This window comes from Podarcis gaigeae (genome assembly GCF_964106915.1).
Source record: "Podarcis gaigeae genome assembly, chromosome: 6".
In the NCBI taxonomy this organism is placed as follows: Eukaryota; Metazoa; Chordata; class Lepidosauria; order Squamata; family Lacertidae; genus Podarcis; species Podarcis gaigeae.
Window position 1 is genome coordinate 39,852,702 of NC_139682.1, and position 24,384 is coordinate 39,877,085.

Below are 24,384 nucleotides of genomic sequence, written 5' to 3' on the forward strand. Positions count from 1 at the left end.
CATTGTCTTCCAAGACAGACAGATGCCAATATCTTGAAATGTATTTTTTCTTAGATACAACTTCACCCATAGCAAATTAATTTTAGTAACAAAATTTTAGTCAGTAACAAAAAACAAAGAAAGAAACACACACACACACACACACACAAAAGCCAACAAATTTGGAAAAAACAATGCCAAGTGATGAAACTACTAGCAAGAAAATGCTCAGAATATCTTCCTGGCCTGATAACACTGAGATATATATTGTTTATTATTGCATTTGTATCTCTCCCCCTCTCCCTATCATCCTCACAACAACCCTGTGAGGTAGGTTATGCTGGAAGTTGGTGACTGGCTCAAGGTCACCCAGTGAGATTCATGGCCAAGTGGGGAGTTTAACTCTCTAACGCTCTAGCCACTGTACAACGACTTTATGTAATTACTTACGTTTCACAACTGAGGAAAGCTTTAAAATACGGTAAGCCCTGAGATAAAATCCTAATAACTAGAAATCAGTATACGGTTGACATGCCGGCCAATCGACAGATCAAATCAAACCAGGAACCAATGGGGTTTACCAGCAAAGTCGGAATGCAAACAAGCACCAAATAAGCCCAAGGCCTGATCCTGCAACTAGCTGCTCAAAGCAAACCACGTAGTTCAGTTCTGAGTCTTTCCCTGATTCCAGCAAGAGTTCGCGCTGCAACAAACGATGACTTGATCCCGCCCAGCCTCTCTTTCTATGCGGAGCAAAAGCGAAGCGGCAGGAAGCGCAGCCTATCACGCGCTGCCTTTGCCTCTGACGTCACCAGAGCAGGAAGCAGCCGCGACTGGAGAGATCAAGCGGTTGCCCCACGGACTCATTTTGCTGAGGCACCAACGCTATGGCAGCTGTGTGTTAAAGTGCTGCTTTAATGGGTGTTGTTTTCTAACGCGTCCCCCACGCCCCACCGGACAGTAAACCGCGATATTTCTTTACCTGCCAGAACGGAAGCCTTGGGATTTCTTTGGCCATGTTTGCCAAAGCTTTCAGAGTTAAATCCAATACTGCTATCAAAGGGTCTGATAGGTAAGTTTGTCTTGTTTCCTTTTCCTTCAAGGCATTTTACCTTGGTCGTTAATCCGTTGTAAACAGTGCCGGTGCCAGGCTGTTTTGCGCCTTAGGCAACGCTCACTGCTTGCAATACCCCACAAAAAAATAATAATTAAAATTTGCTAACTTCACTTTTAAAAAATAGATGCCTTGTAGAGAAAAAATCATGAAAAGCACAAAACTCGAAACTGCTAAATTTATTTCAAATGGCAAGGTTGAGTAATACAACAATCTTTGATTATCTTTCTCAAGTACAAAAGAAGATGTTTTAGCACATAAATTATTTCGAACAATCTTGTGAATAAAACTCTGCCCTTCAAAGGTCAGCACTGCACTTCTCTGAGGCCTGAGCCCTAGGTGGTTGCTTAGCTGGCCTAGTGGTAGCATTGGCCCTGGTTGTAAAGAGCCATGCTTGCTAACCAAGCATGATGAAGATTTACAGGATGCTACTTAAAATTACGTACATTTAGCAGAGAACATACACTTTAAAAAATGATGTTATGCCTCCCTCAAAGTGCAATTTCTGTACACGTTAATTTTATGCATCATGTGAAATGCAGAGATTGATGGCTGATCAGTAATTAGTGCTTGGGTTATGGCTTCACAGTGATAGTTGGGATATAAATAAGTTGCTTTTTTTATTTCTCTGCCATGCATATTTAGAAGGTCTTTTTAAGGTTTTGGTCTTTTAAAACTTGAATATATGTCTTCCTCCAAGATTTAGAGTAATAGAGTTGTAATAATAATTAATTACTAATAATTATTTATACCCTGCCCATCTGGCTGGGTTTCCGCAGCCACTCTGGGCAGCTCCCAACAGAATTAAAAGTACAATTAAACATCAAACATTAAAAACTTCCCTAAACATAATAAACTGAGACCAAGCAAAAATAGAATATATTAAATGACAAATTTGCAAACTGCCATCACAAACTTGTCACGGGCACCACACACATAGACCAAAGTATTCTATTGGGTACAACAGAATGTTTATTTAAAAATCAATTTCAGCTGGGGGAGGAGAATTATGGGCATCAGGGAGGGCCTCTGCAGACATTCATATACCCATGGGCATTATCCTGGCATTCCTGATTTAAGATAGTGGAATGGCTTTGATAATTGGGCACCCTTTCTAAAAATGATTTAAAATGATTTTTAAAATGATTTTAATCATTTAGATAATGGAATTGTGTCTTTGACCTTGCAGGAGGAAATTACGAAATGATGTCGCAGCAACTTTTCCCACCCTCACATCTGAACAGCTATCTGAAATTGTGCCGAATAAAGAAGAGCTGAATATCATTAAACTGTATGCTCACAAAGGAGATGCTCTCACAGTCTATGCTAATGGCAGAATACCAGTCCTTTTTGAAATGGAGAAGAGACTGTATCCAACAGGTACAGAAATATGTTTCTGCAGGCAGTTTGCTGTTCTGGGTCTGGGGAGGTTTGAGTTTAATTTGATGTTTTACTTTGGACAAGTTGCAAAATAATATTAAGCCTCCATTTCCCATATCTAAAATGAGAAGAGTGTCAGTTATGGTATAAATGTGCTCAATCTGAGATAGGCAACATACTGTCTTTGATTCATAAATTGTCCCTCCCTGAAACACACACTGCTAGTACAGCTCTGTCTAGGCATTCACTATTTCACAAAAATAAACATGAGGGGAGTGGGAGAGTGGACACGAACTCCTCCATCTTTATTTCTCTCTCACTCTCACTCTCACTCCACAATTTCAAAGGCAATAGCTTATCCATCGCAGACAGTCTATACTAGCAGAGGCTTTCTGCACCGTGTAGAATCCTGAAGAATCAGAGTTGTTTCCTTTCTACAGATAATCACCCTTGAATTTGTGGAGGGTGGCAGGAATAGTGAGGGGAGGGGAGCTAGTCTGAGCTGACCACCTCATGTGTTCAGTTAAGCTGGATAGAGAATGCCTGAATAGGGCTCATGTAATTCATGCTCTATGAATTTGACCAAACTGCGGGAGGCAGTGGAAGACAGAAGTGCCTGGCGTGCTCTGGTCCATGGGGTCATGAAGAGTCGGACACGACTAAACGACTAACAACAAAGTTCATGCTATGGGGTGGCAGGCAGAGGGCTCTCTTCTTTAACTTTTGCATAGGCAAGAGTTGATAGGTGATTCTGCTTTCCAGCCTTGGTTGTTCAGAAAGAATTATGAGTGCAGCAGCAGGTGTACAATTCCTGCTATGTTCAAATTAATACTGGCCCCCCGAGCGGAGGATTGAGAAAGGAGTGCACAGGTACGCAGCTTGTTCTCAGGCAGAAAAACCATGGATTACTGGCCCAAGATTATTGTGTCTGAACTAGACCAATCTATTTTCTCACTGCACATTATTTTTACATGTTGGGTTTAAATATCTTGAAACAGAAGCTGGGTTGTGTCTTCTGGTTCCTTACCATCATTGTTCCTATGTCTGTCTTATTATTTATGTGTGTAAGCCAGTCTGGGATTTTTTCCTGGCTGAAAAAATAAAAATACTTTTAAGTAAAGGAAAATGTCCAGTGTTGAGGCTGTGTGTGCCATTGCTTAATAGACAAGAGGAGATATCAACAGACTTGCCCCCCACCTAAGGTTTGGAAATTAAAAATAACATAAGGGAGGAAAACCCAGGGGGAAGGGGAACAGTCCAATGGGAATTACTGGTACTTGCACTGAGTGCTGTCTTGATTGCTGGCAGCGGGAGGAGAGGGTAATGGAAAATAAGGTGAGGAGGGGAGCAGCATGGAGTATCCTGAAAAATGAATCCTTACTAGAATCCTGAGCATTCCCACACTGCAATATTTTGTTTTAGGCTCTACTTCCTAATTTTAAATTCGGATTAATGGTTATCAGTTCTGAGAAATGGAGGCAGGTAAAGTGTGTCATGCTGGAATTCCACAAGCATTTTGTTTTCTTTTTGGGACAGTGTACACCCTGTGGTCTCATCCTCACCTTCTCCCCGCCTTTTCCACATGGCCACCTGTATTGCACAAACTAGCAGGAGGAGCAGGTAAGGGAATGGATCTCAAAGCCATTCTGCATGGCACTGCACATTTGCCTTGTTGTGGAGCTGGTTCTCATGATTGGGCTTGTTATATTGCAGTCCTAAGCATGCTGCTTGGATGTAAGGTCCTTTGAAAGACAGTGAGGTTTATTTCCAGGTAAATAAATTGATTTTGTAATAGACATGACAGTTTAAACTGAGGTATTCAAGGCTTTTTTTCCCATTAGGAAGGAAAATAATGTCTAAATAAAGCCTGGTCTGCTTGAATGTTAGAATCTCCTTCTGAGGCTCTTCTTTGGGTACCTCTGACATCAGAGATGAAGAGGGTGGCAACCAGGGATAAAGTGCCTCCGGAGCTGTAGTGCTCTGCTTATGGAATGCCTCTAACCAACTCTTTTAGACACCTAGCAAAACTTTTTCTAACGTTGCAGGCCTTTTACCTGTTTGTACCTTTTACCAGTGAAGGTGGTGAAGGTCCTGTGAGAGTGTCTGGAGGCGGTTGAAGGATGGATGGCGGCTAACAGATTAAGGTTGAATTCTGACAAGACAGAAGTACTGTTTTGGGGGGACAGGAGGTGCGTGGGTGTGGAGGACTCGCTGGTCCTGAATGGGGTAACTGTGCCCCTGAAGGACCAGGTGTGCAGCCTGGGAGTCATTTTGGACTCACAGCTGTCCATGGAGGCGCAGGTCAATTCTGTGTCTAGGGCAGCTGTTTACTAGCTCCATCTGGTACGCAGGCTGAGACCCTATGTGCCAGCGGACTGCCTCGCCAGAGTGGTGCATGCTCTGGTTATCTCTCGCTTAGACTACTGCAATGCACTCTATGTGGGGCTACCTTTGAAGGTGACCCGGAAACTACAACTAATCCAGAATGCGGCAGCTAGACTGGTGACTGGGAGCGGCCACCGAGACCACATAACACCGGTCTTGAAAGACCTACACTGGCTCCCAGTATGTTTCCGAGCACAATTCAAAGTGTTGGTGCTGACCTTTAAAGCCCTAAATGGCCTCGGTCCAGTATATCTGAAGGAGTGTCTCCACCCCCACCATTCTACCCGGACACTGAGGTAAAGCGCCAAGGGCCTTCTGGCGGTTCCCTCACTGCGAGAAGCCAAGTTACAGGGAACCAGGCAGAGGGCCTTCTCGGTAGTGGCACCTGCCCTGTGGAACGCGCTCCCACCATATGTCAAAGAGAACAACTACCAGACTTTTAGAAGACATCTGAAGGCAGCTCTGTTTAGGGAAGTTCTTAATGTTTGATGCATTACCGTATTTTAATATTTTGTTGGAAGCCGCCCAGAGTGGCTGGGGAAGCCCAGCCAGATGGGCAGGGTATAAATAATAAATTACTTATTATTATTATTAACTATTTTTTAAAAGAACACTGACAGTTTTATTACTGCCTGTAGTAGAAAGCCAGTATTATATATCTCAGTCCTAGTTTCTAATAAAAATGTTCCAAATTGAAGAAAAAGTTGTGATTTATAACTAATGTGTAATTGACATTTTAGTTGATAACTTTTGGCTTTGTGGTGGAAGAATTGATGGTAGCAGGGCTGATCGGAGCTGCACTGGCAATTAGGGCCAAGGTTTGAAGCCATCCAAGAGAATCCCTTGTTTCATGTAGACATTGAAAGCAGTATTTTTGTCAGTTTCTGTTTTTTAAAAGAGCAGTGGGGGACAAGGGGATGACTGCTGTCTTTAAGATTTTGCTAAGATGCTAATATAGGGTCTTTTCCACAGATCTAATGCTTCCAGGGGTTGTAGTGCCCTCTTATGGTCTTCCTCAGGTAGATCGGGGTACTCTCTGTGCCATCACCTTGGTGGGAAACAGGTATGATTTCTCCTGAAGGCTAATGCTTAAAAGATTTACCTCTTTCTGAAGGTGTTCTTAGAATGCATTTTGAGACCGGAAATTGAGGGTGGGAAAATCAGCCAAATGTGGTCCTCCAGGCCTGTCATACTGGCCTTCAGGATTTTCCTTAGGCTTCACCCCACTTTGGGTCCCACCCCTCATCAGCTGTGCCCTGCGCCCTTCTCGAGAGCCTTTGGCTGACTACAGTGGGCCATTGGCTTTTGCTTGCCTGAATGGAGAGGTGTGTGATTGTCCCATCCCTCTTGGATTTCAAAAGAAGGCAAGCAGAAAACAACAGGAATGCCTTCTAAGACTCCCGTTTATTTTGACTCTGATTGTGTGCCACAGTGTATGCCTTCTATGGATTCACCATAACAATTTGGGGCTTCCAGCAGCAGGGTTGATTTTCACGCATTGTGGGGCATTATTCATTGGCCAGTTCAGACATCTCAGCTCTTCCTGAGTATGTATGCTTAAGGGTTGCATATTTCCTTCTTCTCTTGCATATTTTGGAACACAGAATGTTTTCCAGTAACCGTAGTTTGCTTGGATGGCTGATTCAGGCAAACTTGTTTGCTTCCAAAGCTGAAGTGGAAACCATGGTTTGAACAATTCTTGTTTAGAGGAAATCTATGACTTTGCAAACAGTGGTAACCAAAATCCAAGAAGTGCAGGATTGAACTGTGGTGTTCAGAAGCAGAAGAGGGGGCACAAGAGCCTTAAATATGTTCTCAACACAGCCAAACCATGGTTTGGTCATCATGTCTGAAATGAGAGAGATTCCTTAGCTGGGAGCTGCTTTAGTTGGAGTAAGAATTTAGCTGTTTGCTTTATGCTATACTCTCTTTACTTTTCAGTGCCCCTGTGGCCATTGGCATAGCTACCATGTCCTCTGCAGAGATGGTGGCAGCTGGAATGAAAGGAAAAGGCTTCACAGTGCTGCATACATATATGGATCACTTATGGTGGGTGTATCACCAAAACTATTTGACCGTTTACACAATAGGAGAAAAGCACATGGTTAGCTTTTGCCCCCATGCTAATCCAAGACTCAGGTTAGAGAAGGGTGAGCCCTGAGCAAAGTATAAGAAGGATGCAAGTAGAAACTAAGCATAGGTGCATGATTTTGACAAGCACTTAAGAAAAACTGTTCAGTTCCACAGCACCAAATCATAAAACTTTGAACCTTTTCTGTTGTGGCGACACTGAGAACTCTTCTATAGTGCATCCTGAAAAACACTCTTAATGAATGAATATAACTTTAGGCCACACACTACTTGAAAGTCATCTTAAGGACTTGAGAGAGATTGTGTTCTTAAGGTTCTGCTGGAGTTACGGCAGTCAGTTGACCCCTTACACAGCATTAAATAAATGTGATGGTGTGGTCAGTTTTTCCAGTTTTTCCAGATTGTTTCACTTCTTTACAGTGAAGAAAATGGTTCTCCATGACTTCATAGCTTAACTGGCCCTGTCTAGACTTTTTGCTTTGAGTTTGTTTTGCTGAACTTGAAATTTGGGGCAAGTCTTATTGTGCCATTTGCTTTTGTTGTTTCTTTTTAAATTGAAAAAGGGAGTTTGGTGACAAGTCATGCCCACCAACAATAGTCCCCTTAGAAGCAGAATCTTCAGAGATGGTGGATGCTGAAGAGGAGGAGCAAGAGGCTGGAGAAGGGGAAGGCAAATCACAGGAAAACAGCCACCCTATTGACCCATGCCTGCAGACAGGGATTAGAAATCTAGGCATGCAAGATGCTATTCAGAGTGTGGACATGACAGAAAAAGAGGAACCTAATGAAAATGGTGCTGCTGAAACTACTGAAGAGGACAACCTAGATATTCCTCAGGAGGTAGAAGACAGTAGGAGTCCACAAGGTAAAATTATAGGGTTATATACAGGGATTTGCATTCTAGATGAGGTCTAGTAACAACCTTTTGATCAGAACTGCTCATTTATACAAACTTAAACATATATACTCTATGCATTTTCATTATATGCATTCCTATAATGCAGGAATGGGGAACCAGTAACCCTTCAGAAATCTTTGGAATTCAACTCATATTAGCCTCAGCCAGGATGGCCAGGTTCAGGGATGATGGGAGATGGTCCTTCAGCAGTATCTGAAGGACCACATGCCCTCTATCCTGATTTTAGTTGAACGATGGACTACAGTTCCCACTGTCCATGTTGGCTGGGGCTGATGGGAATTAAAGTCCAACAGTGTATGGGAGGGCTATGGGCTGCACATCCCTGATGTATTGTGTGAGATTAATGCAAGTTTTTTGGGGAGGTGGGTGCAAGGTGTGTAGATTATAGAACACATATGTAACCATGATTCCCTGCAGCATATGCACTGATGGTGCATGTGATGAGCAACAAAATCCAAACAAATGCATCCCCTTCACACTCCATGGCTTGTATAGGGCATTATACCCTGTTACTAACTTTGTAATGTGAAAGAAGCTTTCGTTAAGCTCTGTGCTCACTGCTGGTGTGTCAGCTTTCTTCCGTTGAAACTGAATGTTGGTAGAGACAATGCTGAACTTAACATTCTTCCTTTCATTTATTGCCTCATGTGACTATATTTTCATGACAGACAAAGAAGAAGGATAAGCTACCAAATGGCTTGTATGTGGAAGTTCATAGCTTGTGACCACGCTGCATGGCACTGAAATTGTTTCCCTGTTCAACACTGACACAACTCGTAGGCATAGGCAGGAGCTGAGAGGTTCACAAGGTGGCCGGGACACATTGTGAACTAGGCCATGTTGCGTTCTGTGCAGAGGCTCGTAGGCAGGGAGGGCTATTTTTTAAGCTAGAGCTCAGCAAAACTCGGTTCCAGCACCTCTCAGGTGGGCACCATTGCCATTATAAGAGAACAAGGTGAGTTCATGGTGAGTTCTGGCACCTCTTTTTATAGAAAAATAGCACTGCTTGTAGAGAACAAACGGTTCTGTCTTTTCTTCTAGAGCAAATGGATGCATTGCTTCACCAATGCTTCTTCCACGCCTTAAAATGTAAAGTGAAGAAGTCGGAGCTCCCTCTACTGACCAGCACCTTTCTCCGCAACTACATGTTCGCATGTTGGTACGTGTAGTAAGATCTTCTACAGCTGGCAGAGCTGCTGTATTGCTGTCTGAGAAATGTGGAAATGGAGCTTAATGTGCTTGTAGAACACTGTTCACCAGAGTCAGGAGTCAAAGCCTTGCATGTACGCTGGACTCTGTGCCTTAGCCATTGTCACTATATGAACTCATAGGCGAACTCTGCATGGGTCAGAGTCTGCTTTAAGGCATACTCCAGATATGACACAGGTTAAACTTTTGTTCACGTATTGGCCTGATTTAACTTTGATAAGGTATTCTGTTTTCACCGGTCTCTTGATGATTCATAAGGAAGAGCTAAAGATATCTTCCAGTAAAATCATAATGAAAATAAAATAAATGCCATAATTCTAGAACTTGCTCCCATAGAACTATAGAACTTGCTCCCATAGGAAGCAGTGATGGCCACCTCTTCAAAAGAGGATTAGACAGATTCATGGAGGATAAGGCTATCAAAGTCTACAGGCCATGATGGCTAAGCTCTACCTCCACAGTCAGAGGAACTAGTGCTTCTGAATACCAGTTGCTGGGGAGAGGGCTCTTGTGCTCGGGTTCTGCTTTCGGGTTTCCCACAGGCTTCTGGCTGGCCACTGTGAGAACAGGATGGTGGGCAAGATGGGCCATCGGCCTGATCCAGCGGATTCTTCTTAAGTACTTATGCTTGAATTTGTGATGGAGAAGGAGGCTCCATTTGCTCTCTTTATATGACATTTAAATTTTCCAATCTGTGTGCCCATGTTTTAAGAATATTTTAGCTGGAGAAGCCTGGAAACAATACATGTTTTTTCTTACATGTCACCAAAAATGAGAGAGGCCTAATTCCTCTTGTTTCTTGCATATAATTGTGTTTTTTTTTTCCTTTTCAATCTACCAACAGTCCACAAGGTCAACAACTAGACATAAAGAAATCAAGCTACAAAAAAGTAAGTTGTTGTTGTTGTCCTTTTCTGTACCGTGAAAGGTTGAGGAAAGAAATAATAATGAAACATTGGATTGAATGTGGGATTTTCTGCATACACCACAGATCATCTGCCCCAAAGCTTTGACCCCTTCCTACAAAGGCACTTTGTCCATGTAGATCCTTGATGTGTGAGAAATCATCAGATGATTTTGCTGGTTAATAGCACAATCGTATACATGTTTGCTAAGAAGTAAGTGTACATAGTAATTTGAAAACAACTGTAAAATTCTGGCCTAATATTGCATTGGCGGGGTTTTAAATATTTTTTTAAAAAAACACTATACAGGTATCATTAAAACATAAGTTGGTTGTTTTTTTTAATTACAACATAATATACAGTGGTACTTCAGGTTAAGTACTTAACCTGAAACTGTTCTTAACCTGAAGCACCACTTTAGCTAATGGGGCCTCCTGCTGCTGCCACGCCGCCGGAGCACGATTTCTGTTTTCATCCTGAAGCAAAGTTCTTAACCCGAGGTACTATTTCTGGGTTAGCGGAGTCTGTAACCTGAAGCGTATGTAACCTGAAGCATATGTAACCCGAGGTACCACTGTATATCCAAACAAAACCAAACTTTAAAAATTACACCAGAATATTGCTTGTTTCATTTTTCATGTGCATAATACAGTGAGGGGGAAAGTATTTGATCCCCTGCTAAATTTGCCCGTTTGCTCTCTGATGAAGAAATGACCAGTCCATAATTTTAATGATAGGTTTATTGTAGCTGTGAGAGACACAATAACAACAGGAAGAAACCCAGAAGACAAAAGTCAGAGATTAATGTGCATTATAATGAGTGAAATAAGTATTTGATCCCTTTGCAAAAGATGACTTAGTACTAGGTGGCAAAACCCTTGTTGGCAATTAAAGAGGCCAGACGTTTCTTGTAGGTGACCACCAGGTTTGCACACATCTTAGGAGGTATTTTGTCCCACTCCTCTTTGCAGATCCTCTCCAAGTCAGTAAGATTTTGAGGCTGATGTGTAGCTACTGGAACCTTCAGCTCACTCCATAGATTTTTGATGGGATTAAGGTCTGGAGACTGGCTAGGCCACTCCAGGACTTTAATGTGCTTCTTCTTGAACCACTCCTTTGTTGCCCTGGCCATGTGTTTTGGGTTATTGTCGTGCTGGAATACCCATCCTCAACCCATTTGCAATGCACTGGTTGAGGGAGGGAGGTGCTCACCTAAGACTTGACGATACATGGTCCCGTCCATCGTCCCTTCGATGCGGTGAAGGTGTCCTGTCCCCTTAGCAGAAAAACACCCCCAAAGCATAATATGTCCCCCTCCATGTTTGACGGTGGGGATGGTGTTCTTGGGGTCGTAGGCAGCATTCCTCCTCCTCTAAACACGGCGAGTTGATTTGATGCCAAAGAACTCGATTTTGGTCTCATCTGACCACAACACTTTCACCCAGTTCCCCTCTGGGTCATTCAGATGTGCATTGGCAAACTGCAGACGGGCCTGTACATGTGCTGTCTTGAGCAAGGGGACTTTACGGGCTCTGCAAGATCTAAGTTCTTCACGGCGTAGTGTGTTACCAACTGTTTTCATGGTGTCTATGGTCCAAGCAGCCCTGAGATCATTGACAAGTTCCCCCCATGTAGTTCTGGGCTTCTTCATCACCATTCTCCCGATCATTGCAACTCCACAAGATGAGATTTTGCATGTAGCCCCCGACCAAGGGAGGTTGACAGTTATTTTGTGTTTCTTCCATTTGCGAATAATTGCACCAACTGTTGTCACCTTCTCACCAAGCTGCTTGGCAATAGTCTTGTAGCCCAGTCCAGCCTTGTGCAGGTCTACAGTCCTGTCCCTGACATCCTTGGACAGCTTTTTGGTCTTGGTCATGGTGGCTAGTTTGGAATCTGCTGGATTGATTACTTCTGTCGACAGGTGTCTTTTGTACAGGTACTGTAATGAGCTGGGATTACAGGTAAGACCTCTCCCTTTCAGCAGGTGCTTCTGATCTCAGCTCGTTACATACAGTGAAGATACCAGGAATCCTGACTTCTGGCTAGTTGATAGGGGATCAAATACTTATTTCACTCATTATAATGCACATCAACCTCTGACATTTGTCTTCTGGGTTTCTCTGTTGTTATTCTGTCTCTCACAGCTACAATAAACCTACCATTAAAACCATTGTATCCCAGTTTTAGCTGCCTCTCTCTCTTCTAGTTCTCCAAGTTCCTGCAATCAATGCAGCAACAAAATATCCTCCAGGTGAAGGAACTGAATAAGGGAGTAGAGAGCATCGTGAATGTGGACTGGAGGCATGAAAGGTAAGAGAATCTCAATTCTGTGCAAACAAAGTCAAAATACTGAGGGAGGAGATCTAAATGGATGGTTTGGGTTCCTGTGATGATGCTGGTTAATGAGCTGAGCTGCATTTAAGAGCACAATAGCTAATTAGAAGAGATGTTGCTCTTTTTCTTTGGTCTGAAAGGTATTTAATCTCTCGCATGGAAGATGTGTAATTGTAGGTAATATCCTAGATAAGCTGCTATCTCTCAAGTTGATTTAGAGAAGGCAGAAATGTAAACATGCTGCTGTCCACAAACAGCAGTACAGAAAAGATCTATTTATGAGCAAAGATGTGCATGTCTTTACAAGAATCCAACATGCTTAATAATAAGCTCCACAGATGAGAGGGGTGTTTGTTTGTATGTGCACACATGCACATGCATGCTGGGAAGCACTATAGGAATGAGGATGGCATTAATGCACAGCAGAGGCAATTAGGGAACAAGGTGTTTGTGTGTTTGTTAACGGCTTGCAAAGGAAGCAAACATTGAGGTGTAAAGTTATGCTTTCTAGCCGGCAAGCCGGAAATTTGGCAGGTGGACAAGGCTCACTTTTGGCACCAATAAGTTAATGTGTGCTGTCAGTAAGCCCCTCTGAAGGCATGCTGTTAGCGAGCCCCACTTTGCAGGTGGTGAATCATATCCCGCTAACAGTGTATCATTTCATAATGTGATAATAAGTTAGTTGGCAAAAGGCATTAAGGACATTAATGGAGACTAAAATATCAGTGGTTGTTGGGCATGTATACTAATGCTCCAGGCATCTCTTTGCTTTAGGCTTCTTCTCATGTTACTTTTGATCAGTACAGATATTAAGATCTGCAATAATGAAGAGAGGTTATTTGCTGGAAGCTGTGCCCAAATGGAGTGTTTCATTACTGGTTTAATGCAGAATCTGTAGATTCCAGTGGTGCTTGCTCCTATAAGGAGCTAACAGGAGTAAGCCCTTTTGAATTCAGTAGGACTTACTCCCAGTGTTGCAACTTAATAATAATAATAATAATAATAATAATAATAATAATAATAATTATTATTTATTATTTGTACCCCGCCCATCTGGCTGGGTTTCCCCAGCCACTCTGGGCGCCTTCCAACAAAGATAAAAGATACACTAAAATGTCACATATTAAAAACTTCCCTGAACAGGGCTGCCTTCAGATGTCTTCTGAATGTCAGGTAGATGTTTATCGCTTTGACATCTGATGGGAGGGTGTTCCACAGGGTGGGCGCCACTACCGAGAAGGCCCTCTGCCTGGTTCCCTGTAACTTGGCCTCTCGCAGTGAGGGAACCGCCAGAAGGCCCTCGGAGCTGGACCTCAGTGTCCGGGCAGAACGATGGGGGAGGAGACGCTCCTTCAGGTATACTGGACCGAGGCCGTTTAGGGCTTTAAAGGTCAGCACCAACACTTTGAATTGTGCTCGGAAACGTACTGGGAGCCAATGTAGGTCTTTCAAGACCGGTGTTATATGGTCTCGGCGGCTGCTCCCAGTCACCAGTCTAGCTGCCGCATTCTGGATTAGTTGTAGTTTCCGGGTCACCTTCAAAGGTAGCCCCACGTAGAGCGCATTGCAGTAGTCCAAGCGGGAGATAACCAGAGCATGTACCACTCTGGCGAGACAGTCTGCAGGCAGATAGGGTCTCAGCCTGCGTACCAGATGGAGCTGGTAAACAGCTGCCCTGGACACAGATTTGATCTGTGCCTCCATGGACAGCTGTGAGTCCAAAATGACTCCCAGGCTGCGCACCTGGTCCTTCAGGGGCAGAGTTACCCCATTCAGGACCAGGGAATCCTCCACACCTGCCCGCCTCCTGTCCCCCAAAAACAGTACTTCTGTCTTGTCAGGATTCAACCTCAATCTGTTAGCTGCCATCCATCCTCCAACCGCTTCCAGACACTCACACAGGACCTAAATAAGCCAGTTCTTAAACTCTGAGTTAATAGGTAATTCTGGAGACATCACAGCAGTAGTTTGCATTAATCACCCAGGCTGTGGCTAGAATCCTGGTTTCTTAACTGTCAAACATGTTCACTTACAAAGTTATCCCTTGCTAAATCCACATTTTAAAACTGAGCCAAGGTATTGTTTGCATCAGCTGTTAGAAACTCACTACTTTACTGTCAAGTCCATAAATACAGAACACTTTTCTAAAATAAATTGCCTTTTCTTGTCAAACTCCATTGCTACAGTTTAGTTTCTCCTTATTCAGAAAAAGGTGTAATGTTTCTACCATTGCTCCAGTCTTCCACCATTTGAGTCATACTATTACATCACTGCTAGAGAAGAAACAAGCCCAACGATAATGCCTGCATGGCAAAGCCCAGGGGTTGCCAAACCTTTTGGGCCCATAGGCACATTTGCAAAGTGGAAAAGCTTCTGTGGCACCACAGCTAAGCTCACACAGCAACCTTCTCTCTTGGGTACAGTAGAATGCTTCCTTCAAGCCTAATGTCAGCAGGCGAAGGATGTGGGTGCCAGGGAAGGCGTCTGTGGGCATATATGTTGGCAACTCCTGGCATAACCGCTTTGACCACTGCAGGCCTAATTAGGACTCTTGTGCCTTTTAAGACGTGCACCATATCAGGGAAACAATTAGCAAGCAATGCTTTCATTTTCTCTCGACTGCTGCAACAGGGAAGGGCACACCTTTTTGAAACCTCTCCTTGATGCTCACTTGTTGAAGGCACTGAAGAGTTTTTGGCAATCCCAACCACTTTCCTTCCGTAATTGTTTATCGTATCCAGAGCAACACAGTTCATTACCACTATAGTCACCATTGCCTCTGGAAGGGCCCACCCACTTGACCTGTGGCTGCATTGTCAGCAGACCTGTAGATACTGAAGTGATAGGAATGGGCAAGGATGCAGAGGAATGGCAAAGGAAAGGGGAGGAGAATGGGGAGGTGCTTGATGGGACTGGTGGGGCTTACAGGCCCGTCCTGCTCTGTCCCCTTCCTACCCCACACACAAGTCCCACTCCAACTCCTCTTAAAAATTTGGACTGGCTGTGCTTACCTGTCCTCTCTGCCTGCCGCTGCCCATGCTCGCTTTGCCAGCCTCCCTCCAACTTCCACCAGAAGTGGTGACGCTCTGGTGGTAATGAAGATGCACTGCAGCCCGTCGTCTCCCTTCTCCTTGGGGACCATGTCTGGGCTCCGCTCCTTGCTGCTGGGCTGCTGGGCTTCGTTCCCTCGGGGGGGTTCCACACTGTCTCCTCCCCCGCCCATCTATGATGTCACATACACATAGCATTGTGAAGCTCGCATTTTACAGTATCTTTTACAAGGTCTCATTTGTGTGCCCCCTTGGTAGATTGGACGGCGAGGTTCCTTCTGTTATCTGCTGGAACAGGCAGGGCTGTGCCTTTCCTCTGTCACAATGGGCACTTGTGATGTCGAGAAGGCTTGGCAGAGTGTGTGGGGGCGGGTGGGCTTTAGTTTAGGTCTACATAGGAACTTAGCCCAAAGAGACACCTAAGACTTTGGATCATTTCTCCACGCTTTCTCTCCTCCAGGGATTGGCTTCTTTGGAGGCCAGGTCTAGGGTGCTCTGTTTGGCTTGCTTTAGAATTATTCAGAGAACTTTCAGAAGGACTGCCATTGTCCCTGGCCAGTATCAGATTGACCTGGGTACGTGCAATGCAATTCCTTGGGGTGGGGAACCTCAGGTCCAGGGGGCCAGATGCAGCCGCCCACATCTGTCTGTTTAACCCTTGGAATGCTCCCCAAGTCACATCCTCCACTGGTCATGATTCACACTATTTCTTCTTTCCTGGCTGGAATGCCTCTTGCTTATCTGGATGGAGGATTGAGATGGGTGCACAAGCGTATGTAGCCTACTCTACAAAGGTACAATTTCCACCCACTTTTGCCTCAGACCCCACCTACCCCTGGGAAGTTGCCTTTGGAAGAAACTGTGGCCCACAAGCTGAAAAACAGTTTCCAACTGCCTTTCCTTTTGCACAATGTACCTGGCACTCCTATTTCCTTGCATGGCTCCTCTGTGCATATTAGAACACATGCAGAGATACTCACTCTAAGCTATCAGTTATCTTCCTTTGCTGCTAATAAAGTTGGGGTTGTGCGCTAATTCTCTTCCCTGGGTCTTCCGTGGCTTTATGTATTTATTACATTTATATATCGCCTTTATCTTTCAAGGATCTCAAAGGTTTTCTTCATCCTTCACCTGTGAAGTAGCTTAGGCTAAGAGATGGTGACTGACCCAAGGTCACCCAGTGAGCTTCATGGCTGAGTGGGGATTCGAACCCTGCTTTCCCAGTTCCTAGTCCAACACACTAACCATTATGCCACACTGGCTCTCATGGTGGAAGCCCTGCAGCATAGAGTAGGATGGGAGGCCAGGTCAAGACACCATATTGTGCCACAGCATTCCACTATTGAACACTAGGTTGCTGCTGGAGCATATGGCTTCAAGATGATGATCTGTTCTGTGGACCATCTTGAAGCAGAGGCAGAAATGTGCTTCCACTTTGTGTAAGCAAATGTGTTGAGGGATTTTGCACTGTGTTATTGCAATGAGAGGAATGGTCTTGGGTGCCTATGTCCTAGGAGATGACAAGGACGCAACACTATACTCATTTGTCTCTCAGTCATGAACGGGAATAGCCGTCATGATGAAATGGTAATAAACTCTGTGAAATATTTTGCTTTGATTTTCAGCATTAGGTCTTTTGTAGTACCTATTGAAATAGCAGCATCTGAATTGTCTGTCCAGGATAGCAGAAGTGGTGATGGAGAACAGCCGTACCACTGTCCTGAAATCATACCACTCTATGGCATCTCATCCAAAATGGCTCCCTTATTCCAAGAGTCTGGATATAAGTAAGTAATATAAGAAAATGAACCACTTGACTTGTTCCCTACGTTGTTGTTCTTGTTGTTGCTTGCAGAACATGATGGGCCAAGGAAGTCCTTAAAGGGGTGTGTGAGTGTGTAGCAGACTTCAGAGTGAATGGCCGGCCCGGCAGAAAAATAAATGAATCTAAAAACACAAATGTTTCTGGGTGTTGAGTTCAATAGTTTGGTTTGGTTGGACCATTTCTCCTGTATGGTGGTAGTGGTGTTCTAAACGAAGGGAACAGCTTCCTTACTGGAGTGTTTCCCCCACTTAAAATAGCCAATTTGCAAAAGCTGATCATTTGCTTTTCCTTCCGAAGTGCAACCTAGCAAGTAACAAAGATTCAATTTTCCTCCAGGAAAGGCGACACCCTGTCCAGCAGTGAAGTGAGAAATGCTGTTATCAACTATGTGAAGCTTAATGAGTTGGTTGACGAAACAAACAAAAAGTATGTAAAACCCCAAAGCTTGTTTAGTCGGGAGATCGCAACACTACTCTCCTTGCTCTGTACTGATAGCGAGAGATAGCTGCAGCCATGATTTTGCACAGGAGTTTCCTGTGCTCATGGTTCACCATTACAGCGCTAAGTCAAAACATGTGGGAAATGCTACTAGAAAGGGCAAACACTCTTTCCTATCACAAGTCCCTTTATGCCAAGTATGAACACTCAGGTCAGATGGACCATGTCCTGGTCCCTCTCTTATTTACCTCTGCAGTTTAGATGGGCCCAAGTGCAGGGTTGATTGTGCTCAAATGTATGTCCAACCTCAACAAGTGTTTGTGTGCAAACACACACACACACACACACACACACACACACACACAACCTGTGCAGGTGTATCCCATATATTTTGCCTAATAGAATTTTAAACTAGTGGTCATTTTCCTGATTTATTTTGTTATTTATTTCATAGAATGTATACACCACTTGATTAAAACTCCCCCACCCCATTCAGGAAAACAATAGTTTAACAAGAAGTTTAAATACTAAAACCAGTTAGGATTCCTATCAACTTTCTAAGCATCTAGGTAGGCTTGCCTAAACAAGAATGTTTTTTAGCTGGTGCTGAAAAGAACGCAGTGAAGGCACCTGCTTGATATCAATAGGCAGGGAGTTCCAAATTGTAGGTGCTGCCACTAAACGATCAAGTTCTTACACACATGGAGTGCGTATTATGTGGCATCTGTAGAGTGCCAATTCCGCCAATCGAAGCAGTCGAGAGGGCACATGTAGGGTAAGCTAATCTCATGGATAATTTAGGAGTGCCACAAGATTAAAGACATCTTAGTTGATTAATCATATCACTTTTTTTTAGTGATATGATTCTGTAGGTTGATCTGTTAGCTTAATCATTAAAAGTTTTGATTAGCTAAACAGGTGACCTTTGATTAACTGGGCAAAGAATTTTTAAACATTAAATTATCTTTAAGAGAGGTACATGGAAAAAAAGAACTTGACAAGCAACATATTCAGACATAATCTACAAGCAAAGATGACATGCTGTTTTATATAACCCCTTCTCAAGTTTTCAGCAGTCAAGTAAGGTTTTTAGCATCCAACTTACCACATAATAGTGCAAGTGCAGTGTGACTTTTGGAAATCCTTTTTGTACCTTTTAACAACAAAGTGCTAAAGAGACAAACATGATCTTTATAATCTGTAGAGTGTTACACATTCTTGATGTTGGTGCATTTCCAGTTCAGGTGATGAGTGATCACGCTGAGGACAGACTTTTAAATCTGCCTTCCTTTGTTACAGCTTTATAAAGGTGGATCCTATCTTGTGTGATTGTCTGTTGGACAAATCTGAGCAGAATGAAATTTCAAAGCTCACATGGGACAATCTCCTGACCAGGTGAGGGGGGAGTGATTCCCACTGCTGCTTCATATACTTGCCTCAGTATTTCCTATAATGCAGGCCACTATGTATTATGGTATCTTTAATGTTTGCAAAAGGAGGTTAAGCCCAAACCATTCAAAGGTTAAAATTGTCACTAAGGTCTTGTGCTGTGTTGCTTTGTGTTATGCAAGCGGACTGGAATTTTATGACACAGTAGCCTGATTTGCACATCATGGTAAGCCATAGATTATGGATTACTGCATGCTGTTCAGTGACCCCTTGCCTTTCTCCACTCACTCTGCAGCCAAGAGAGAAGCATACTGCACAGCTTGGCTTAGTGCTTGGGTGAGGAACATCAGGCATCGGGGCCAAATGTAGCCCTGAGGACTCCAGAGCACACCCTCTCTCCTTCAGCCACACCCTTCACTGTTGCTCCATTGCACACTCAAGTGTTTTTGCTTGGCTGGAACATGTCCTTGAATGCTGATAGTGCCTTTGGCTTGCGTGGATGCCGAGGGTATGCAAGTGTCTGTATAAACCATGCAAAAATGAAATGTGCACTTATTTCTCTGACTCTGCCCACAATTGGCCCATGGCCCAGAAGGGAGTGGGCCGCTCAGGTTCCCCCCACACCTTCTGCTTAGTGTTCCATGCGAACCAACACTTGCAGTTTCTCTCCCCAAACAAATGACGAGCCACAGACCAAGAACCAACCTTGGCTTCCTAGGGACAGAAGCTAAACCCTGAGTCTTGGTTCACTGGTAATGCTAAGCCTCGCCTCACAGTTTGTTTTTCCTGGCTCCAGGTGGGTCAGAATAAAGTGGGATCAAGTGAGCAGCTGCTTGCTCTGGTAAGCCATGGTTTATAATTTGCTTCCCATGATGTGCAGGCATGGCCACCGTAAAAGTAAACACAACAAGCTTGGCTTCTTTGGGGCCTTCTAAAACTCCCCATTCTCTTCTGTTACTTTGAGGATCATAATATTTTATTTTTAAAAAGTCTTTGGAATTAGGAGAGGTACAAAGATAATAATGTAACTATGTCTGTCTGGCAGTGTCGTCTGTTAAAAATCACAAAAACCTTTTAAGACATAATATTGATTGTACTTTATTTCCCAGAATAATCCTGTTACAGAATAGCATCATGTATCACATAGATGAAGGCTGCTAGATGAAGTATAATTAATTCCTGTCGGTCTCCCTATGGTTGTCTAGTATACAGCCTACACATGGGATGCAAATCAGCCTCCCATCATTATTAACTTTCAGAGGGAATTTTAAAACCAACCTTTCACCCAGGCATTTGATGGCTGAAGAATACTGCTCCTGGCAGTTGTCTATAACAGTTCTTTCTTACATTCTTAAGTTAACTGTAACTGTTTTTAGAATGCTTTAAAAAAATGATGGATGTGATTCCCACCCTGGGCTCCATTGGGAAGAATAATTTAAACTCAATAAATAAATAAAACCCTGAGGTGAATAAAGGCAAGCTGTATCAGATTGAGTCTTTGAATAGATGTTCTTGGTACTTAAGTATAGCAGGAATAGCTAAGCCAGAAAGCTGCCATCCCTCTGTGCTGTCCTGGATAAGCTTAATCTTAGCGCTGCTTTTGTGGCAGGTGTCTGGATAAACTACAGCCCTTCCATCAGGTGACTTTTTTTGGACATGACCCCATCGTGAGGAAAGGAAACAATGATCCCATTGATATAAACATAGCACAAAGATCGTGCAATAAAAAGGTAAGGGCAAGGAGAGAAGTAGTCTTCTGTGGAAACATCCAAACTGTGCTGCCTTTTTTTTTTATGTCTGCCTTTTGAAATGTTTTATAATACTGCACTATCTTTTGAAAGTTTGTCCACTGAAAACACCATTTCCAGAGCAGTCTCCTAGCCCTGTTATGCAGAGAGAGGAAAATAAAGAGGCTGAGCCCATGATCCTACTTTTTGGGCATGGAGAGCAGGGAAGGCTGTTTATAACTACCAGAGCTGCAGTTATTGCCCCAGAAAACAATTGACAACTGGGCTAGCATGTGCCGCCTGTACAGGTGAGCATTCCTGGGCTTAAGTCATAGCCCTACCTCCTCTCTGAACCCCTGGGTATCAGGTAGGAGGTCCAGATGTTACACTGACACCTTACAATGCCACTGGTGCATGGTTTGTAATTTATTTCAACAACCCGGGGGTGAAGAGGGCAAGGCGGAGAAGGCCAGATCAGGAGATAAACTGAAGTTCTCTGTTTAGAGCTTATCTGATATCTGTTGGCCCTAGTTCAGAAGGATAGTAGGAAGCACCTACTGGCAGCTGAGTCTGATATACATTGCACAGAGACTTCTGAAAGTGTGTCACCAATGTGCTACTCCGGGAAGATGGAAGGCACATGTTGTAGACCTAAGGGAGGAACAATAGCTTGAGTGCAGCACATGTTTCACATGCAAAAAGTCTTAAGGTTCAATCTCTGGCACCTCCAGAGGAGAGGATCAGATAGCAGGTGATGGGCAAGATCTCCGAGTGAGGTACTAGAGAGCTGCCCACAGTCAGAGTAGATGCTACTGACCTGGATAGAGTAATAGTCTGAAGCGATAGAAGGCAACTTAATATGAGTGTTGCCCTCATGGATCTGTATCCCTGTTCCAGAGGAGCAGCCAAGCAGGTGCAGTAGAAGCTGCTAAAACAGACTGGGGCAGAGCTGCATGGAAGTGTACCTGGGTCATTAGCAGCTTTTTGTTCCCTGTGTGTGCATACTAATTACTAATACTAATTTCATTTGTACCTCATCTGACTGGATTGCCCCAGCCACTCTGGGTGGCTTCCAACAAATATTAAAGCATAATAAAACATCAGACATAAAAAACCTCCCAATACAGGGCTGCCTTCAGAAGTCTTCTAAAAGGTGTATACTTATTTATCTCCTTGACATCTGATGGGAGGGAGTTCCACAGGAATAATAGTTTTATTATGTATTTTTCGCTCTATAAGACGCACCAGACCACAAGACGCACCAAGTTTTTGGAGGAGGAAAACAAGAAAAAAATATTCTGAATCTCAGAAGCCAGAATAGCAAGAGGGATCGCTGCGCAGTGAAAGCAGCAATCCCTCTTGCTGTTCTGGCTTCTGTGATAGCTGCGCAGCCGGCTTCCACTCCATAAGACGCACACACATTTCCCCTTACTTTTTAGGAGGGAAAAAGTGAGTCTTATAGAGCAAAAAATATGGTAATTGTGTGTGTGTAGACCTGAACTAATTGCAGCTCACAGATGCAGCGTTATGGCTTGAAGGTGGTGGTCCAGGGTGTTGATGGTATCCGACATGCTTGGGTGCAAGACCCTAGGAATAAACCAACCCAATACAAAGTTGTCAATTTTTTCAGGTAGAGATGATTAATTCAGCCCAGTACTATACATGATTCAGCCAGGGGTTGGGAGTCAGAAGAGGTGCAATGGGCCCTTGCACTGTTTTAACATTGGCATTTCTTTTGCCTTTCTCTGAAGGAATGCAAAGTAGTTTTCATTTATATTAGTGTTTCAAAACGTAGTCAGCTGGTGGTGCTGTCTTCAAACCCCAGGGGCAGAAGCTAGCATGCCTTTGGGTAAGGAAGTCCTGAAGTAGCCTCAGAGAAGGGTTGGTTGGTTGGTTGTGGGGTGGTCTCCATAGGAGCTTCCTGGCCTGGGCCTTTTGCTTTTGCCCTAATGGGTGATGTGTGAATCTGACCAGGCCACTGGCTAGCATTTATCCCCACCCCCAGCTTTCCTAATTAACATCCCTTCCTCCTAAGCTCCTAGGGCAAAACATTAAGATTTGGTCTGTTGCTACACTGTTTCCCCACCACCACCAACCAGGATGAACCTTGATAGTGTTACCCCAGTGCTTCAGTTAGTCGCTTGCTTTTATGTATGCCTTTCACTTAAATCACATAGGTTGTGCAATATGCTTGCTGTCAAACATGCACTGCTTCTATTCATTTCCAAGCATAGGTATTATTAATATGCACAGGCCAAGGCCCTATGAAAATAACTTTGCTGATACCACATAGCCTGTAAGAATGTACGAAAGTAAAATTGCACACTAATGATTGAGCATTGTATATTAGTGCAACCAAGTAATACCATCTTTCCTTTCGGTTGGCAGGTAACCATAATTAAGAATCTTGAGCTGTATGGGCTAGACCCACAGGCTGTTGCCAACTTTCTCCAGCTAAAAGTTCAGGCGAGTGCCACTGTCACCACACTTCCGGGGGCAAAGGACAGAGCCCAGGTCCAGGTCCAAGGCAATCAGATCCACCACCTTGCTAAGCTGCTGGTGGGTAAGTATCTTTAGCAGGGGTAGGGAACCTGCCAGGGCAACACACCAGTGGTGGGTGGAGTCAGAGGAAGAGCAATGCACATTAGGCTATATTCCAGCAATGCAAAAGCCAGATGTTGGGACATGTGCATGCACACACACACGGTCTCCATTCAGGCTCAGAAGAGGCGTCATCACAAGGTGACATACCAGCCAGGCAAAGCACTGATGGAAGGTGTAGCTTAGGGGAAGGGCTAAGGCCCAGCATGCAAAGTCTGGCTGCCAGGCCTGAAGTTCTCCACCCCTAATCCATGGCAAACTCATAACCTCATTTATTATGTTTTGAAGGTTTAGTCACTTATTAGATTAACAGTGCCATCCTAGGAATATCTTCCCAGGAGCATATCCTATTGAATTCAATAGTGCTTTACTTGCAGCCTAAATTGATTTTACAATATTCTGATCAGTTTCTAAGATGTGCTCTTCTGAGGAGGAGGCTGTTGGAAAACAGTTATACATAAACTAAAAAGCAAAGTGCTATTTTCCCTTCAGAGTTATTTTATTCATGTGTAACCTTATGCAGATTGAATTCAGTGGCTAATTAGGGCTGCCACATTACCGTATTTACACAGATTTAATGCACCATCAAATCTAATTTTCATGACGTAATTTGTCCAAAAATGGTGTGCATTACATTCGAGTAAATACAGCAAGTGCAATGTCTTCCTATGTATATTTATTCATAATTAAAAATGTACTCCTGTGCATTTTTAATTAAGTAAGGCGAGTGCTTTAGAATTTTCAGAGCACATTACTCTTTTAGTAAGAGTCCTATTGTGTTAAGCTTTTGAGCTCTCAAATACAGATTGATTACATGTTGACTTTGTTCCAGAGGACTACCAGATACCTCGCAAATACATCAAGGGTCTTGAGATGGCACCAAAGATGGGCCGGAAGAAGTAGCCAGGTATGAAGATCAAAGTCAGAACTTTGTTATTTATAAATATTTTATTAAGATAAATGACTAATTCAGCTGCCTTACCTATAAAATAATGGAATTTATAAATAAAACTTTTCCCAATAACCTTTGCTGGA

At 43.6% G+C, this 24,384-nt stretch overlaps 2 protein-coding genes across 4 annotated transcripts in view; one reads left to right on the plus strand and one right to left on the minus strand.

Annotated features, from left to right (window-relative positions):
• DYRK3 (dual specificity tyrosine phosphorylation regulated kinase 3) overlaps nucleotides 1-15,909 on the minus strand; it is a 41,016-nt gene extending 25,107 nt beyond the window's left edge. The window contains exon 1 of one of the 3 annotated variants that reach the window (XM_083745494.1): nucleotides 15,331-15,909. In XM_083745494.1, the coding sequence (XP_083601620.1) occupies nucleotides 15,331-15,542 (212 nt within the window). In that variant the 5' untranslated portion in view covers nucleotides 15,543-15,909. The remainder of the gene's footprint in view (nucleotides 1-15,330) is intronic. The other 2 variants (XM_083745498.1, XM_083745501.1) reach the window with 2 other exon arrangements.
• Nucleotides 810-24,373, plus strand: EIF2D (eukaryotic translation initiation factor 2D). Its single transcript, XM_083745518.1, has 15 exons — nucleotides 810-1,051; nucleotides 2,283-2,473; nucleotides 4,010-4,093; nucleotides 5,831-5,921; nucleotides 6,800-6,907; nucleotides 7,513-7,814; nucleotides 8,910-9,027; nucleotides 9,922-9,967; nucleotides 12,192-12,295; nucleotides 16,995-17,156; nucleotides 17,531-17,620; nucleotides 18,932-19,027; nucleotides 20,631-20,751; nucleotides 23,137-23,311; nucleotides 24,182-24,373. Exons 1-15 carry the CDS (start codon nucleotides 996-998, stop codon nucleotides 24,250-24,252), a joined length of 1,815 nt encoding a protein of 604 aa, XP_083601644.1. The 5' UTR covers nucleotides 810-995; the 3' UTR covers nucleotides 24,253-24,373.
• Nucleotides 24,374-24,384: the final 11 nt, after the last annotated feature.